Source organism: Microtus ochrogaster, chromosome 24 (genome assembly GCF_000317375.1).
Source record: "Microtus ochrogaster isolate Prairie Vole_2 chromosome 24, MicOch1.0, whole genome shotgun sequence".
Lineage (NCBI taxonomy): Eukaryota > Metazoa > Chordata > Mammalia > Rodentia > Cricetidae > Microtus > Microtus ochrogaster.
The window spans coordinates 32366832-32387096 of NC_022024.1; the positions used below are offsets into that span (position 1 = coordinate 32366832).

Sequence of the window (20265 nt, forward strand, 5' to 3'; positions counted from 1 at the left end):
CTTTCCCTGAGATGCCCATCTTTCAGGATCTACCAAAGACGTTGCTCCCAGAAATCATTCCATGGTGTCCAATCCTACCCGTGATTCTGAGTACTGTGCAAACTTCCACGTCTTGGTAATATTTTTTTTCTTTTCCTCTTAATATGGTAGTTTTTCTTCTAATATGGTATGTTTTCACTTCTTTTTCTTGAATTACAAGTCCCACCATTGTCAAATCCCATAGGAAGTGCTTACTGTGATTTGTTCGGAGGGAAAAAAATAAATGAATATATAAAACTGATACTAGATTGTGTGAGCAGAGAACAGATGCTTGGAGTGAGCAGAGCGCATGCTCGCCCCAGACAGGATTCATGGTCTTTACTTCACGCGGGCTGCAATGTCATTCCCCGCGTCAGCACATGGCTCTGATGCTGACTCAGGGGTGGGCAGCCGATATCATGTTCACTGTAGACTACAGTGATATTTTATTTATGTTTTAATAAATAAAGCTTGCCTAAAAACCAGAAGGTAAAACTAGAAGCCAGGCAGTGGTGTTACTCAACTTTAATCCCAGGATTTGGGAGACAGGGCAGATTGATCTCTGTGAGTTCAAGGCCAGCCTGGGGGAAGGAGGGGGGACGGAGGAGGGACGAAGGGGGGGGAGAGAGAACTGTGGCTGTAATGTAAAATGAAATTAAAGAAATTAAAAAAGAAAACAAACAGGCATCTAAGAGATAATAATATAATGGAATATAATATAATGATAAAACAGAAGCCAACGCATTGGAATCAGATAATATTCACATAAGCACACACATACCATAGTCGTTTTTCTGCCTACGTGATCTTCCCATTCCAGTCCGTCCATCCACCCACAACTAATTATTCTATTTCCCTTTCCTAACGAGATCTGTTTCCACGGGTCCTTCACTCTATCCCTAACCTCTGTGGCTCTACAGATTGTAGCTTGGTTAGCATTGACTTAACAGTCAATATTCACATAAGCACACATACCATAGTCGTCTTTCTGGGTCTGGGTTAACTCACTCAGGATGTTTTTTTTTTCTAGTCCCATCTATGTGCCTCTGAATTCTATGATGTCATTTTTAATGTTGAATAATACTCTATTGTGTAAATATACCACATCTTCTTTATCAATCTTTCTGTCGAGGGACATCTAGGTTTTTCTAATAATTCCCTGTTATGAATAAAACAGCCATGAACATGATTGAAAAAATATTTCTGTGGTAGGATGAAGTGTCTTTTGGGCATGCCCAGTAGTGGTATAACTGAATCTTGAGGTAGATCGATTTCCATCTTCCTGAGGAACCACCACACTGATTTTCATAGAAGTCGATGTTTGCACTCCCACCAGTAATGAAGGAGTGCTCCCCTTACTCCACGTCCTTGCCAATATGAGCGATCATTTGCTTTATTGATCTGAGCCATTCTGACTTATAAGATGAAATCTCAAAGTAATTTTGATTTACATTTCCCTGATGGCTAAGGATGCTGAACATTTCAAGTGTTTCTCAGTCACTTGAGTTTCTTCTTGTGAGAATTCTCTGTTTAGCTCTGTACCTCATTTTGATTGGGTTACTTATTTTCTTATTGCGTGGTTTTCTGAGTTCTTTATTTTGGATATTAGCTCTCTATTATAGATGTGGTTAGTAAAAATCTTTCCCTCGTGATGATCTAAAGTCTCTCCACACCTTGCTAAGTTTTCCCTTGGCGGTGATGGCAGAGTGGCACAAAATCGGGTGACTCCCCGCTGGCCCTGAGAATCACTGCACGTCTGCCTTTCCTGCCAGACAACCTCCGGGTCTGATCCATTAGTGCCACCGAAACCTGAGGGCTGCGGTAGACAAGTCCACTTAAGCATTCATTTATTCCTCTTCACCCCTTCCTCGGGATGTTACTCTGCTTAAGTATCACGCTGCCCTTTATTCTTCCAATGACATTAGCCGAAGCATCCTCGAGACAATCGCTTTCTAAGGTCAATACCCGTAATAAAGATTTTCTATGGCTGCTGGATATAAAAAAAAAGGGAAATAGGGGAAGAGTCGTGCTACTTTTTATATGCAGTAAATCTTCCAAGAAACGGATCTATTTTGAATCGCCTTTCTAAAAGTATTCTAGATCCACACAGGAATATTTTTTCAGTTTTTCTTTGTTTTTATCATTATCAGCATTGACGGCTTTCTTTAGATTGCACCCTCCTAGAGCTTAGATTTTTAGCTAGTGACCGCCAGCTACAAATTATAAACCAGTAAGTGTCCGTTGGGTATGATTTCGCAAATGCCCAGAAGCAGATTTAAATGTCGTAGCCTAGGAGTGGGGACTGATACTGGCCTCTGATATTCAGAGGCCTGGGACACTGCTAACCACCTTCTAATGCACGAGATGAACATCTTCGCAAAGTACTATCCAGCTGTGCAAATTGTTGGATATCCATGTAGGACTGTCACCTTCAAAGACGACAGCGGTACATTTTCCTATTCAAGCAATTAGTGTCGTGGTCATTTATTGTTTCTTCCATAGGAAGCTCCTATGTAGGAACAAGAGGATAAGGGTGGGCCAGAGAGTATTCCTGCCTTAAGGCCCCTTCCTCTCTCTCGAAAGCATTACGTCATTCTCAAGATTTTGTTATCACATCTCCTCTGTCATTCGTCCACATTTTCCGTTTCTGGGCATCCTTGGGATTACATCCTGGAAATTTCAGAGAAATATCCCTACCTTAGTCTATTTTTATGTTTTAGTAACAAGGCACCTGAGCCCGAAAGCTGTGTGAAGAAAAAATACGCATTTATCTCAGAATTCTAGAAATCCAAGGTCATGGCCCTGGTATTGGCTTACAGTTGAGGGTGTTTTAGCAAATAGAGTAACATCACATAGAAAGACGTCACATGGTCGTAGAGAAAATGCAAGTTCATGGGGAGAGGGCGGGTTTGCTCTTTTGTAACAACCTACTCTTGTGGGAACCACCCAACTCCTATATCTCAAGACCCCCTCTGAAAGGTCCTGACACTTTATAATATCATGACATCAGTTGTCAAAACTCATTTAAATCATAGCATTTCTCATCTTCATGTCAGCTGATGAATGGCCTCAATCCTATCTGCAATATAATTCTTCTTTGCCATACAGATTGATACGTTGAACGCAGATGTATTTGGAGTACCACTGTCCTGCCTTGTGTAGCCATATAAATTTTCCAGGCTCCAAAATTTCAAGGTTTGGGGACAGAGAATAAGCTTAGTGGCAGCAGCTGTGGGGCTGTAGGCCAGAGGTGTGTTGAGGATCCCTGGAAGACTTTCTGACTTGAACTGGAAGAGAATTCCTTCAAACTAAGTTTGTCCCCAGTATTCCAGAAACACTCATACGTCTTAGTACCACATTCCAATTTGTCTCCTAAATCTTCACAGCTTAGATATCTGAAGATATTGATTGCTAAAGCATATGCTTTTCTACTGTAATTTTCCTTTTAGGGCAATTGGAGTTTTTCTGTTGTTTTCATCGATCTGAAGCCTTTGGAGAATTCCTTAGGCAATGAGATACAAGATTGATTTCAGTAGGATTAATGTTCTCTCGGTGCCCCAGTGACACAGAGCCGACTCAGGACACCTGTCTGACTGCAGTTCTTTGCTGGCTTTAGCATCCTCGATATGCAGGCTGTGGAGGTTGCTCTGCAGCGTCACGGGAGACATAGCCGTATTCTCAGAAGTTTTAAGTTGAGACCACAGTGAAATTAGCTGCAAAGCCTGAGGTTTGGGCCTCAGAAGATCATGTGTTTCCTTTCAAATAGAGTCTAATGGCATAAAACTTAAGTTTAAGGATCAAATATATCACCTAATCATATGGGGAACGCAAAGCATGGGTGTCTGGGGGCTCCAAAGACAGGTGAATTATCTTAATATTTGAAGACAGGTGAATTATGTTAATATTTGAGAAACCATCTTTTATAATGCATTTGGAAATAACATGTTTATATTTGTATGTGCATATTAAACAGAGCGTGAGGGAGATGAGAGAAAAAAGGAGGGGCAGTGGAGGAAGGGGAGAGAGAGGAAGAGGGTAAGAGGGGGAGGAGGGTAAGAGAAGGAGAGAGATTCTTACTGTATAGCTCTAGCTGACCTCGAACCCACTGTGTAGATGAACATGGCTTAAACTCACAGAGATAGCCTGATTCTGCCTCCCAAGTGCTGAGATTAAAGGTGTGAGCCACCTTTTTATTTAAAAAAAAAATTTAATATCATCTACTTTTTAACTCTATCATTGAAGAATGACTTTCAATGTGATTCACATGCCAGATATAATAATGCAGAAATGTATGTATTTATAGGCATATTCTCATACAGTACACATTCTTGGGTCAGAGCCAGGCTCCCCAGTCATTTGGATGGAGGCTCCAGGCACCGACTCCATATATCACAACGTGTTGTTATGAACCTCAATATAATAACGTGAAAACCCATAATGCAGGCAGTGCAGGTACATGCTCAGTAAATGCTGCCCTTGGCAACAGTGTCAACAGAATTCCATATGTAAAAAGTAACAATGTGAACTGTACATAGATACTTATCTGTAGCCCAGTCGGAGAGGAAAAATAGATCTGAAGTGTTCACAGTTCAAGATCTTTCCTCCCTCCCTTAGCGTTCTATCCCTTCCTCCCCTGCCTTTCTCCCCCTCTGTCTCTCCTACTATTCAGATTACCATCTCCCTCCCAGTTCTTCAGAACACCAGCCAAGGCTAAAAGTCCTGTAATTACCAACAGCTTTCCAACTTTTGGCTCAACTGAGAGATGTTCCTTTTTTTAAAAAAAAAAGTAAGTGACTTTTTAATATACTTATTGAATTAAACAAATGGTTTGCTGACCTCTTCCTGCCATGACATGGTGATGTTTACATACAGAGCAGAGGACCTCGTGCATTCCTAGTTTACCAGAAAACACGTTAGAACACACCATAGGAAACGATGCATCCTTAAACTCATTGTGATGTTTGAAAAGAGTTCTCAAAGTTAGGGAGTTAGCAGAGCTCATCCTCGATTGTGTCATATTAGAATGTTAGGTGAGTTAGATCTTAAATTTGACTGCTGGTGTTTCCTGAGACCTGCCCAACCATAGGCCATGTTACTTTCTTCTGTGCCTTTTTTTTTTTTTTGTTTCTGAAAACATTTTATTTAAAGAAAAACATTCACAGGGCCTGATCTCAAATTAGCAGGTCGATCGGGAGTTTTTTGAATGGTGATGGTCAATCTCCCTTATCAAAGTAACAAATAGAAATCTCTTAATAAAGTTACTGTATTGCCATTGAGAAATACAGGGTGTATACAAGTTCACCGTATGCAGGGTCTCCTGATCCTCGAGTATTCTTACGACATACTCATTTTTTTTTCTTGTCCTCATTTGAAAGATAAGGATTTAGAGCAGTGGTTCTCAACCTGTGGGTCATGACCCCAACAGGGGTCACATATCAGATATTTCAATTCACAACAGTAGCAAAATTATAGTTGTGAAGTAGTAAAGAAACAATTTATGGTTAGGGGGGTCACTACAAAGTGAGGAACTGTATTAAAGGGCCCCAGCATTAGGAAGGCTGAGAACCACTGATCTACAGATTGAGTTTCTAAGTTTGAATAGTGCTTAGCACAAATGTGCTTGTTTTTTATCATTTATCAAGAAAGTAGATATTATTATATTCCATCTTGATGTCATCTTCCCACTCTGACTGTTAATAACACAGCTGTGTTTCTTGGGAGTTTAAAAAAAAAACCACCAGAAGCTCTGAATGTTTTTGAAAAATATTAGAATCTGGTATGTATACATGGTTGTGAGCTCATAAAAAATAAGTTGTGTTTATCCAGGAAGCATAATCTCCACTAAGCTCTCTTCAGGTAGAGCTGCAGCCTCCGTCTGCCTCATGCTCAATAAAACACTGAGCTCTAAAAACAATGTTTCCCTGCAAGGATTCGGACGGTGTACCGGAGTGGATGCCTTAGTTTTCAGAATAATTCTCATCTTAGGACTTTAGATGTCTCTAGCAATTATACAACTAAAAAGGATTCGTTATTTCCTTCTGTTCCTCTCTCACTCATTCCCTCCCTGTCACCCTTTACATAAAATTAAACTGATTTAGATCTACGATATAAAGACTGACAAGTGAAATGGTCCTCCAAGATTCTTGAACTCTCTTCCAAGCAAATTTGGCAAAGGGTTTGTCAACTTCCCTCATTTCAGAATAAACCCAGCATTTTGATGACCCTTTGTGTTGTTCTTTTGAGTTTCTTTCATTTCTTCCTGTTCTGCTCTTTCCTTTGTTTCCTTTTAGTATTGGGGAATTTGATTTGTTCGTAATTTTTTAAGACATTAATGCATCATTAAGTTAATCTCCCTGCTTTGACTACAGACAAATAGCTGTAAGCATCCTCTTAACCTGGCTTCCATTGTGCCTCATAGGTTCTGGTATGCTGCATTTTGAGTTTAGTTTAATTCTAAGAATTCTTAATGCTCCTCTATTATTTTTTCAACAACTTTACATTTATTTGGGAATTTATTTTTATTTGGTTTTGTGTTGTTTCTGTAATTATTTTGGGTCTTCTAACTGTTCGTTTCTAGATTTTTTTTCCCATTATGACCTGATAAGATGCAAAAATCACTTCAATTTTCTGTGGTTCTTTTAAAAGACAGGATCAAAATATTTTAATTTTACTTACTTTATTTTATTTGTATGAGTATTTTGCATATATATAATATATATGTATAATATACGTGTGTGTGTGTGTGCGCGCGCATGTGTATCTACATCACATGAGTGCCTGGAGCCTCAAGTGTTCAGAAATTTGGTAACCTAGAATTTGAGGTACAGATGGTTGTTAGCTACCATATAAATGCTGGGAACAGAACCTGGGTCCTCTGTAAAAGCAACAATTGCTCCACTGGTTCATCTCTCCAGTCCCTATGTGTGCTTGTAAAGACTTGCTTTGTGGCCTATATATGACGTATCTTGAAGAAAATTCCATGGTTTGATAGGAAAAGATACGTTTTCTTCAGCTATTGAAAGTGTGCCCCGTTGGTGTTGGCTTCTGTGAATAGTTGGTTTTGAAGCTCTCCCTGCTGGTAGGAGCAGGCTATTGAAGTCACCCATGATTGCTGCCTTAGACCAATTGCTCCGTTTATATTTCACAGTGTTTGTTTCATAAAAGTGCACTCTGCAATAGTCAGATCATAAATGTTTATGATTGATACATTTCCTTGAGAAACTGTTCCCTCCCGCAATATATAAAATCTTATTTGTCTCATCTGACTAATTTTGACTTTAAAAGTCCATTTTGTTGGATATAAATATAGCCACTCCTGTTTGCTTTCAGGATTGCTGAAATAGTGTTTCGAGCTTGGTGTGTATGTGTTTTGCTGATGAGATGAGTTTCTTACAAGCAGGAATTTTTGGATGCTGGGTTTAATCCAGTCAAATTGAATTATTTGAAGAACCGAGACCATTTACACTCAGGGTTGTCATTGTAAGCCGTATACCCATGCCTGTCATTTTGTTGCGCTTTCTCTCCTGGGTGCTTTATATGATCTATGTACATTACTTCCTCCTTTATTTAACATAGAGACTTGATGGTTTTCCGAATTATAATTTGAATCCTTCCTATTTCTCCTCTGCTTATTTATACTCTGAATGAGAGCGTTCCTTTTCCCTTCTTGCTGTACTAGGCGTTGACCCCAGGGCCTCCTGTGTGTTTGAGGAGTGTTCTCCACTGAGCTGAAGTCCCAGACTTTCTGGTGAGATTTCACCGTCCCCTACCCCCACACTCTCTTTTTCTGGCTTCTTCTTGTAGGTGCACATTTCCCGTGGGCGCGGTCCACTGCTCGGTCCGTTTATGTCCTCTTGGCAGGTCTTTCTTTCTCCATTGGCTGTGGAGGATAATTTTCCTGACGCTGATAAAACCTGTAATCTAAGTTGGCACTTTTTTTGTCCCAGTAATTGAAAATCATCATCCCACTCCCTAAGGCCAGTGCTGTTACTGTTTCTACCGAGACATCTTTCGGTATCCGGATGGGGTTGCCTTCATACGCACATGGGAGCTTCTCTTAGGCAGCTTTTTGTATTCTTTCGTGGTTTGGTGCTTCTGGCACTCACCGTAGATCATGAAGAAGTTCTTTTCTATAATGTCTGTTTGGGGCTGTAAATAGACTCCGGTACCCGATGACTATGTCTTCCCTAAGATCTGAAAATATTTCTGCTTTTTTTATTGAATAGGCTTTTTTTATGTTGATAACCTATAAATTGGGTTCCTCATTTAATCCTATTTTTATAGGTTTGATCCTTAGTAGTGTCCCAGAGGTCTTGTATATTTTGCTTATTTATTCTTTTTTCCTCAGTTTTTGTTTATAAGTGATAAGTCATCAACCTTGTCTTCAGGTTCCAATATTATTCCATTTTTCTAGATTTTGATGAAGCTTTTGACTGAGTTTTGACTCAATTAACTTTTCACTTCCAGAATAAGTTTAGTTCCCTTCCTGTCCTAATTGCTTACATTTGAATCCTCCCCGAGTACCCACTTAATCACGTGTGCATTTGCTACGACTGTATTTTCACAAATCTGGGAGAAGACACGAATTGAGTGCAAGTCCTTAATTTTCTATCTTTAGCTAGAGACCTCACGAGCAGATTTTTTAATCCACATTTGACTCTTGGTAAAGATGCTATCATGAAGCTCAATTAGAAGTGACTATTGGAATATTTTAAAGCCTCCTATTCCAGGGGCTTATCACATTAATCCTTAGAGGAGACTTGGGAATCTTTACCTGTCTGAAGTTCGACTATTATGTATTTGATATGATAATCCCCTCATTCTTTTTCTCTTAGCAAGCACACTTAAGATAAAGCATTAAGCTTTTGCACTCCAGTCGCCTAGAGCCCAGAAAACTTTCAAAATAGGCCTTGTCACATAAAAAATTAATTGGTTACTTTGTTCCTACTTAGCTTCCCATTAATTTGAGGACATAATTTAAGTGACAGTTAACTGTATCACCTTTGCTTCTCTCCGTTAAAATAGAAATCTCTATTTAAAAGTCTAATTAAGAAAGTTTTCTGAGATATTTATTTTTTAAGAGATTACCCGTTACTTTTTTGCATTATGAAGTGATGTAACTTCAACCACCCGGAAAGGCCCATAATGTTTGGCTATTGCTCCGAAACAATCCACTGCAGAACTCACTGGCTTCCAACAGCTGTCTCCCTGTTTACAGTTATGCTGGATTCGACTGGGAGAGTCTTCTGCTGGGTTCGTGTGGATTCAACACATGACTGTGACTCTTGATTTGCTCAGCTGAGATTTGATACCAGCTCTTTATATTGTCTCATCCTCAGGGAGGCCAGTTCAGGCTTCTTCACCCTGTCAGACAGGGCATCAGCCTAAGCTGCTGAGGATGTAAGGAGAGCCATGTCTGAGGTCACTTCTCTGACAACGCTTTGTAAACAGGTCACATGTCCTGTTCCAGTTCACAGATTGAAGTAGGGTAGACATCACCTGCTAGTGTGGGGGAAAAAAATTCACATTCCAACTTGGTAAGGAGGCATTAATGGGAAGAATAAATTTTGGTTATTTTTTATTACCATAGTGTTCTCTAGCCATAACTTACTCACATTTTTCACACATGGATAGTGCCCTGGTAGGCTAAGAATATAGTTTACTTGGAAGAGTATTGTCTGCTAGAGATACAGATAATTAGTTTGATTGATTGATAGATAGATGATAGATAGATAGATAGATAGATAGATAGATAGATAGATAGATAGATAGATAGATGATTGATTTTAGTATGAATAGTAAAAGCCCAGAGACAGCTATTGGGGTTCAACCTAAAGATCAGAAAATCAAAGCAGCCAATCACTAAAGACCTTTGACCTCTACCAAATCTTCAGACCGAAAGGGAGAGATCCTGTCTCCATGCACCCTCAGACTCCGCACTCCCGTGGGTTTCTGTCTCTTCCCCTTTGTACTCCTCTCCCTGACCAGCCATATCGCTCCTGTCTCCACCTCCCTAGTGCTGGGATTAAAGGTGTGTGACTCCAAAGCACTGGGATTAAAGATGTGAACCACCACCTCCTGGATCTGTTTCTGGATGAATCTTGAGTAGCCTGGGGTAGCTTTGAACTCACTGAGATCCGTCTGCCCCTCTCTTCCAAATACTGGGATTAAAGGTGTGTGTCACCGCTGCCTGGCCTGTATGACTGACTAGTGTGGTTGCTTTGTCCTCTGATCTTTAGGCAAGATTTATTTACTAAAACACAAATAATATACCACTATAGATGATAGACAGATTAGATAGATAGATAGATAGATAGATAGATAGATAGATAGATAGATAGATAGATAGATAGATGATGCATGCATACATATATACATGGAAGGGTGCATAGATAAACAGGAGAATCCACTTCCACTCACATCCCAGGATTCCTTCAGCTCTCATTCCAACACTGCATCAAGCTCAAAGTCTAGGATATGCTATTCTGTCTTAGGTTAGATACAAATGAAAATCCTTGGATACAGCTCCATTGTGGTCAGAAAAAACTTGTGAATGAAAAAGATAATTAAGTGTTCTGTTCCTACATTTCCAATGTGCAGTTGTAGAACAAGGGCAAAATAACTATAATTGACATTATTCTCAACTTGGGGAGCCAGAAAATCAAGACCTCCAGAGCAGCACCTGTAGAGTTGTCCTGAGATCCAGCTGGCACACAGTCCGGACTACTTCACTTCAGAAACAAGAAGCTTGGCCTGCTGTGTCACCTGGCTCCTTTTCCCACTTTGACACATCCTAGATTTTTAAGTATGCAAAGGTCAATTATATAGCTATAATTGTCAAATAATTGCAGACCACCATTTCCAGATTTTTAAATACTTCCTGACAGCGCTGCCACTTGAAATTTTAAATCGTGGCGATGTTCATGCTGGTGAGAGCTCTTGTCCTCATGATCCCAGTGATTCAGGATAGCAGGTTGAAGACAGGAGTCTGGAGAACTAGGTGGGCTGGATGTTGGACACGGAGGAAGGAGGGTGAGGGAATGCATTCAAGTTTGCAACTTGTGAAATCGAGTGTATGGCAATGTTTGTCTTTTAAAAGGGACTAGAGGAAAAAACAAGTGTTCTTTGATAAAACTAGAGATCAGGAGCTTTGTTTCGGATGTTATCTAAGCCTGTCCTTGAGCGGTAAGGCATTACATCCCTCATTTTCCCAACAAATAACTCTGTTCCCAAAAGACTCAGAGACTTATTGAAGACACAGCTTTCATGGGCGCAGAAAACTTGAACCCAAGTGTTCTGGCAAATGGCCCTGTGGGGCAATCCTCATCCCTCAACTTCCCTAGGCTTCTGCTGTTGCCAAAGGCAAACATAAGGTTAATATCCCATCACTGAGATAGCATTAGGCAAAGGATCAGCTATGACATAGGTAACTGCTGCCTGTACTGTCGATGTGGAGTCTACTAACCACAACTAAAATCAATCAAGTTAAAATTTACCCTCTTAGGCACCCTATCGATAGCTCAAGTTTTCAAGGGATACCTAAAGTGGGTAGGAGCCATATTGGATAGCAAGCATAGAGAACACTAGTTATTGCTGAGATTTCTGTTCCGAAATGCTGAACTCTAGCCATTCAGATTAGAATTATCTAGAATACGATGAAAGTGGACCCTCATCCTGATAAGCATGGTCTAGAAGAAATTTAGGGAGAAAAATTAGTTGCTTTCTGCTTTGAGGTTGATGTATTTCATACACTGGCTCTTGAGCACCTTTTCCAAGCCCACAGCCGTGAATGTTTGCCTCCCTTCTTTCTAGTAAGCTTGGACTCATGTCTGAGGACGGGAGCTGGGTTAGCTCGCCTCTGTGTTTCCCGCACTGAAAATACACAGATACATAATACCTATGTTTACCCGTGTTCCACCCACTTCCGTGTGCTATCCGCACTCCCAGTGTATGGTGCTCTGCAAAGAGAAGCCTATTATTTTCTTATTAAACCCCTCTGCACACCTTCTTGTTCCTCCTGTGAGTAGTTGCCAAATGGAAGAGCCAGTCAAAGATAACACTGTTTTGTTGTAGCAAACAAACACAACACTGAGGTGTTTGTAGCTAACACCAGCTCCACAGCACAGTCCTTTCTCGTCCCTCCTCTCCTGACACAAAGGACATTGAGACGCTAATAGAAAAAACCCAAGACAGCTGACCACCATGAGAATCAGGAGTAGAGATCCTAGCGGGGAACCGGTTGGATCAGGCTCACCTGTCCATTACTTAGCAAGTCAGCCAGTCCCTCGCCCTGAGGAAGACAGTGATGTCTAGAAAGGCCCCGTTCACACTCACAAATACATAGGCAAACTGTGCTCCCGAAAGGTCTTTTTACAAATAAACAAGACATTAAACACGCAGGGTTTTTCTTAAAATTTTATTTTTATTCTTTTATTTGTGTATGTGTGTGTGTGTGTGTGACACGTGCATGAGTGCCTGCAGAGACCAGCAAAGGGTGTCAGATCCCCTGGATCTCGAATTTACAGGCAGTTATAAACAACCTGACATGGGCGCTGGATCTGAACTCGGGTCCTCTGAAGGAATAGCAAACATTCTTAACTGCTGTGCGCCACCTCACCAGACTCAGAAGACGGCTTTTCAATTCCTCTTTGCCATTTTCTGTGTGCCTTAGGATGTCGCATAACCCTGTAAAGAGGTAGAAAAGGGAGATGAATATACGGAAATAGGCCACAGAATTTCTCATCCACCAGTCTACTGCTTATTCTCTTTGTCTTTCACGGTAAAGTTAAATAAAAGCTCAGAACCAAATTCATTTCATCTTAATTTTCTTTTCAGCTCTTGGTACAAGTGATTTTCAGTACACGTGGTAATTTCCCTAAGAGTGCACACAGGGTTTCTATCTTATCTCCCCAGGTACCCTATTTTCCATTCAAGACAAATAATATTGCAGGATATTATATATAGACATACAAACACATATAAGCATACATCTTAGGCACCCCCCCACAGTCACTCTACATATGGATCGCCAGATGTGTGTTAGTGCAACTGTGTCCACATGCCCTCCCTTGGCACAAGCAGCTCTTTAACTATCTGAACCTTGTCTTCCTCCTGTACTGTGCTGGTGCCACCCTGCCTGGCTCAGTTTGGATGTGTGTAATACTCGCCACGAGCACCGTTGGCCTCCTCCCAGCTCCGGAGTCTCCTCTGTGGAGTAGTATCACAGCTTGCTCATCTGATCCCCCACATGAAAAATTAGGTGGGCTATTTCTGGCTTTTACTGTTCTAGCTCATGCCATAATGAGCATCCTGGTACATCTGTTCCTTTCTACGTGGGCAATTCTATCAGTGAAATCCATTTCCAAGAGAGGAGTTTAGGTTAGAAGACACACGGATATATTTGCGTGATCTGGGCCAGTGTGGACTGGGTGAGATGGTAAACAGAGGGATATTTGGAAAGTAACCCCGTTCTTATAAAAACATGAGTAAACATGAGTTAACCTCGACTCCCAACTATGACCCAATACCACGTAGTGCGTGGCAAAGATTGGGAGTAGACTGGGGTCTGTTTGACTTCAGAGTCTTCAGGGGAGAACCGGAGATGCTGAGCATGCCCGAGGCTCAGCTCCTGTAACCCTCCTCAGCCTGTTGGTGGCTTTCTTGCTTCTTTCTCTTCATAAAGTCGTGCTACGACTTACGATGGAGAGGGGGATCAGTCAAGAGTATTCAGTGGAGACATGTCCTAAGCTGAGATACAAAGTAGTGGGAACAGGAGCTTTCCAGGTAGAGGAGGTAGCTGGACTGACCTCGGGGAGCACCAACCTTCAGAAGATAGGAAGTGCCCAAAGTAGAGAGAAAAGCAGACAGATGTGGTATTGAGGAGGTCAGCCTCTGCAGCCAGGAATACCTGAGTTCTAATCCTGACTCTGCATCTTATTAGCTAACTGCTTTGGGGTACATGCCTTTACACCTCTGATCCCTTTGCCTGTAAGGTTGAGCAAATAAGTTCTTTACCTCGTGAGTTGTTGAAAGGATTGAATGAGTTTGTGTATCTTGGGTGCTTAGAATGGTGTCTGCCTCACACCCGTTCTGTTTGCTCACACTCTAGACTGTCTCAATTCTAGGTACAACCTAGATATAAAGAAGAAGTAAGTCAAATGTATACCTTATCTGTAGGGTTTATAATGGAGAACTACTGCATGTTCTCAGAGATGTAAACAGTGCTGTAAAATGAGAAGAAAGCGGAAAAACATTTAATGGGGGAGACATGGGCCTTTAGCTCTGAATGGTCCCATCAAGTGGGGTTGAACTTGTGGGCTTCCTGGTGTAAGTCCAAGTGGACTTTTTATTGACTGTCTTTTTGTTTGTGACATCTTTATTTGACATTAAAATGTAATGGCCTGCCTCAAATAAGGTGAACAAGCAGAGGAGGACAGTTTGAAAAAGAACTGCATATTGGGTGTCACTCTTGAATTTCTCCTTTTTCTCTTTGGTACCATAAAATATCTCAAGGAAACCCAAGTGGAAATCTAACAGAAGCCCTGCAGCTGCTCCAGCTGCTCCAGCTGCTCCAGCTGCTCCAGCTGCTCCACCTTCTCTTCTGTTCATGTCACATCACCTGTAGAGTCACATCTAGGAGGGACCTTAAAGGAGGCAAAGTGTGTGTGAGGTTATTGCTCCACGGAATCAGCTGATGCAGTTTTCGTGTCTTTACATTCTCTGGCTTCCATCTCCTTATATGTCATCCCACTACCCAATCTGAGTCACAAAATGAAGCCCAAGTAGGATATCCTTCCTCTGCGCAAGTTACATCTCTTCCTCTCCCCCAACCAACTCCTGAAAAGCTGTCTTTTGTAAGAAAAACATGTGATGACCATTTCCTGGGTGAAAATCCTCATTCTAACCAGAGACATGGAGTTAGTTCTCACCCACTTCTCCCAAGTCAGCTCACACTCTTAAGTGGGAGAATGTTCATGCAAAAGAAGGAGGAGTCTGCCCTTCCTGACATAGGAACAGGTTTGTCTCCTTCATAATCTGCCTTCCTCTCCAGACTTACTCTCAAAGACAAAGATTTGATCTATTTTCTATATTGATGCCTTAGAGATTATCAGCTGGCGAAACATCTGGCGAAAACATATAAACAGATGATAGTACATAATAGTCAGTGATTGTGAGAGAAACAGTTTAGAGGCAGGACGATTGCCCTTTAAAGGAATAGGGGTGCAATTAGAGACCATGAAAACTTGACGGAATAATGATCCCCATGCTTAGTTGGGAGGAGCTAGCTGCCCACACTTCCATGCCTTCACATGGCATTCCACTTGTAGTAGGAACCCACCCTAAGTCTACTGGGTTGATAAACCTTATATTTAATATAATATTTTATGTGTTATATTATGTGTATAATATTGATGGTAGTCTACATTTCATCACATCTGGGGGGAAGAGAAGACATGACCACTTCATGGTGAATTGTATGGTCTTAGATCCTCTGTCTGTTGCTTGAAAAATATGTCCTTAGAATGGCATGGCTACCAGAAATGAAAAGGCAACATTATTGTTGGGTAGAGAAGTAGAGAGAGGAAGAATCCAGGAGCTATATTGGAACTGGCAGGACAACTAAATGAGAACAAAGAAGTCTTAAGTGTGTGCTTTAGAAAGTTTTCGCCAGGAAAGACTATGGGAAGGAGGACCAGGCTCAGAGCTGAGCCCCAGATACTGAGTTCTCACCTTAGTCCTGCCCCAAACTGGATCTTGTCGCCTTGTTGAGTAATGCAGCTAGAAGATCTGCATTACTCAAGCCAACTTGGAATCCTAAACTCCCTGAAGCAGTTCTGTGAGCAGAACGTGGGAGAGGGCAGGTCAAAGACACAAGAAAATTAAAGACAGAATTAACTGAATCCCAGCACTTGGGAGCCAGAGACAGATGGATCTCTGTGAGTTCAAGGTCAACCTGGTCTACAAAGCCAGGACTATTTAACAGAGAAACCCTGTCTCGAAAAACAAAACAAAACAAAAAGTAGAATTAACCTTATTGAGAAAAAACTAAACGAGATACACCTAAATTACTGTTAACTTGTTTTAAGGTTTCTTAATTTCATAAAGCCCTGATTTTATCCCACGGTTATGCTACCAGTTGATATCAATGCCCAAGGTCCCAAGAACCAACAGTGTACAGAGTTGTGAGCTTCCCTGGTGTGATCTCTGGGCTCCTGCACGCTGTTCCAGGTGTGCCCTCTAGGACTGAAGATACCCCCACCCCAGAAGCACCCAGATAGAACAGGCAACTTCTTTTACCTCCCATTAATCTTCAACTTGTGTTTTCAATGTGTGTGTACAGCTTCATCATTCACAACAAAGACACCTTCTTCAACAATGCCACAAGAAGCAGAATCGTGCATCATATTTTACAAAGAATAAAGTATGAAGAGGGCAAAAACAAAATCGGTGAGTACACTGTCAGCATTACAAACCCTTGGTGTTGGGGATTCTATAGACCTTGTCCTTGGGCCTCCTTACACCCTCCAGCTACCCCCTTGATGGAGGATTCACAAGTGCACTTAACATCCTTAATTACCTTCTTTGAACAGCATTTTATCTCATTTATCTGTGACCATTGAGGCAGTCTCTCAATTTATCAGATGTTTATGGGGCACTCATGAGCAAGGGATCAAGGGGATAAATGCAGTTCTTTCTTACAGCTTGTCTATAGAAAGCTAAAAGATAAATACAATAATCAACATGAATAAATGATAAAAGGTGTCATTTTGAAGGTAGACTGCAGAAATCACCGAGTTTGAGTGGTAGGGAAAGCTTCCCTGAGACACTGAAATATGAGCTGAGCTGAGGGTGGCAGAGGCAGCGTAGGAGGACGGAAGGGTGTGGTGCCCCCTGAAGGGGGATCAGAGATGGAGTTATTCAAACGAGTCTCATATCCCCCGCTAAGCTGCCTTCAAACACTATATTTTATGCATTTTATGAGAGTAAGTCCATATTCTGTGACCATGCCTTATTAAATAAGTTACTCTGTATCAGGAAGGTTTGGGTGACTTTGTCCGTATCTGTGTCCCAGCAAATCTGTTACTTAAACAATGCAGTAAGAAGGCAGAAATATCCATCACCAGAACAAGTAGATCTTAATATAAATAATTAACTGTGGCAGGGGTTGGGGTTGTGGAGGACTGGCTGGCCAAGAAACGCAGGAATGGGGAGGAGAGCAAGTCCTCCATAGAATCCAGTCCTCTGTGATCTCAGCCTTCCATGGTCCCAATCCTCTATCTTATCAGGCTGAGGTCTAGAAGTGTTATAAGAGCAAAGCAAAGCAGTCTGCCGGAAGCTTGCAGAAGACTTGCTTTCTTGGAGTACACAACTGTCTAGAAGGTTCCAGGGAGGCATCACCCCACGGAGCCGTGTATAAAGATACCAACATGCCCTCAGTCAGCACACACTGCCGGTGCCGGTACTACAGCGATAGACGCTAAAGAAATTTGTCAAGGGGAGTGCTGGATCTACCGCCAGTGTCCGTCCAGTACCTCCAGACGGCAAAGCTTAGCACCACGTCATCCAACATCCAGAAATGGAGTGGATCTTTAAGGAAGCAGAGTGGAGACACCCCTGGAGCTGAGGGCAAATCCATCCATTACTGACTTGTAGCGAAAATGACCTACTCATCACACTTCCTGTGGGTAAGGCTGGACGGCCGAATAAATCATTTTAGCGACTGGATCCACAACCTCAGACACCTCAGTCGCTCTGCCAAATCCAGAGAGGCAACGTTTAACAGTTTGTAAATGTAATGGCCTACACGCGGATTCGGCAAAATGACTACCGTGCGGGGTGTGGGAGACATGTTGTACATACAACACCGCCGTGAGAGGAACAGATTTGAGAGTTTCCCGGACTCGGGCTCAGTGTGAGTCACTAGCCTAAGGAAGCTGTGAGAAACAGGCGGGGTGTGGGGAGGAGAGCGATTACTTTAATGCTCCACAGCACAAAGGAAAATGTGACGGGGAGAAGTGGATCGCTCCCTGCTCCACATTTGAAGACCTGGGGAATGGAACACCAGAGAGCTTCAGTGCAGGTGGGTCTGGGAAGCCTGAACTGCATGTAGGTCATTCTTAACATGGATGGGGTGATAACTGAACACAGCCCACGGTCTCTGCAGCTGTCATCCTCCCTTGAGACACGTCCTCACCTCCGTGTCTCTGGTGACATTCTGGTTGGAGGGAATTCCTCCTCCTTCTGATTCCTGTGACTGTGTTTTATGTTTTGCTTTGTTTTTTTTTGTTTTGTTTTGTTTTGTTTGTTTTGTTTTGTTTTTTGAGACAGAGTTTCACAGTGTATTTCTGGCTGTCCTAGAACTCGCTGGAACCAGGCTGGCCTTGAACTCACAGAGATCCGCCTGCCTCTGCCTCAGGAGTGCTGGGATTAGAGGCATGCACCACCGCTGCTCAGCTATCTTTGGTTAATATTTATTATTTGTCACACACACCTTATTTTATTGTCTTGAGATACTTCCTATGACACTATGCAGATATGCCACCTAAAGAGACTGACTCTTGACACTGATCTCCTAGATAGTTTAAATATTGCCTAAATCAATTTCTTCATGTTAGTTCCTTTAATACGGTTTATTAAGATGAACTTGTGTTGTGCTGTGCACAGCTTTCTATTATACTTTTTTCAGTTTACATGGTCTTATAATAAATAGCAAGCAAATCAATGGGAATTGTAGAAAGAGCTATTAAGGACTATTTCAGAAACTAAAAAATAGCTTGAAAGCAGTGTCATTACTTACATTTTTATTATTATTATTATTATTATTATTATTATTGGCATATCCTACAACTCATAACACACCAGTATGCTGGATGCCTGCTAGTGAAGAATACTAGTTAAGATGGCACGTCCTTGAGTCTTAAGGAGTAATCTTGTTCATTTGTACCATCAGTGTCTATTGTCTAGAAGTATAAATTAATAAATGTTTGTTGAGCTGAATTCAAGACTTGTTAAACATAATGTGTCCCTTTCACCATCCTCATATGGCCAAAACCTTGGCAGTGACACCATGGGGCAATTATGATGCCAATTTTTTCATCTCCAATTGTGAGCCGTTCTCACAACTCATCCAGAAAAGATGCGAAGAAGAGAAAGAATGCTTTCAGTATTCCTAAAGAGTACTGAATGCCACGTTGTCACCTGTCAGGAGAGTCTTGGTAGAACACTCTCTCAGTTCCTGATGAAGAAGGCGGATTCTATTCAAGGACCCCATCCTTACAAGCTCGTAAGGAGCCAAAGATGGTATTCGGCGATAGAGCACAAGCCTGAGTTCTGATTTCCAGCACCACCAATAATGAACAATTAAACAAACGAATGCTCGGGAAACTGGTCAAGAAGAAAGGGAAGCATGTTTAATTAGGAAAAATCAATCAAAGAATAAATTGTCAAGCAGTAAATTGCGAGGCTGTGTGATTAGCTGGAAAATATAAAGTAAAACTACAGATGGTTCGTTTGTCTAATATTTCACTGTCACCTCTGGTTTCATAAGAGGAAGAAAACACATTGGGAGGAAACTGAACTCCATGATAGAATTAACGTTCAGCCCGCGCTCTCTGCTGCTGAAAACCCTTTCTGAAACTGTCACCTTGCATGAGACAACACTGGTCAGAAGCCACACAAGAAGAGGACTTATTTCTAGACATGGTTCACAAAGGTCTTTGGGTGGAGTGTGAACTGCCACTGTGTGAGGTTTTCAGCCTCATTCTGAATGGGTTCCAGTAGGAAAGTCAGACTTAGTACAGCCCACTTTCAAGATCACAGTTAACAACTCAACAAAGACTCCTTTGTGTACATGGACATAGACAATAGCTCTTGAAATTGATTTGTATTCTCAAGTTTTGTGTTTAGAAGGAGGACTTCGGGGGGAAGACTATAAATCTTAGTGGAATTTAGACAAGCCGTGCTTGGCATCTAATAGGTCCCTGGGAGTCCTGTTTGTTTGTTTTTTTTTTTTTTTCCCTAATTCTCAGTAGAGATTACAGGAAACCTAAGCTTTCTACATAATCAATACTTTACCTGTTCTCTGCAAAGTGTCTGTTAAAGGGCTTAAGTGTGTTAGATCAAAACAAACACCCCCTAGTGTTTGTGCTTTAAGTGTGCTCCTTAGACCCTGACATTGTCAGGCATTCTAAGCCATGGGTGTGTTACTATGATTAAAAGTATCAATGACTGAATGTCGGAAGGGAGTAA

The 20265-nt window shown here is 41.5% G+C and overlaps 1 protein-coding gene across 11 annotated transcripts in view; it reads left to right on the plus strand.

Annotated features, from left to right (window-relative positions):
- The window catches only part of Ano4 (anoctamin 4), a 251949-nt gene that overhangs the window by 169149 nt on the left and 62535 nt on the right, over positions 1-20265 (plus strand). For all 11 annotated transcript variants that reach the window (XM_026784526.1, XM_026784525.1, XM_026784523.1 and 8 more), the window contains one exon: positions 16358-16464. In XM_026784526.1, the coding sequence (XP_026640327.1) occupies positions 16358-16464 (107 nt within the window). The remainder of the gene's footprint in view (positions 1-16357; positions 16465-20265) is intronic.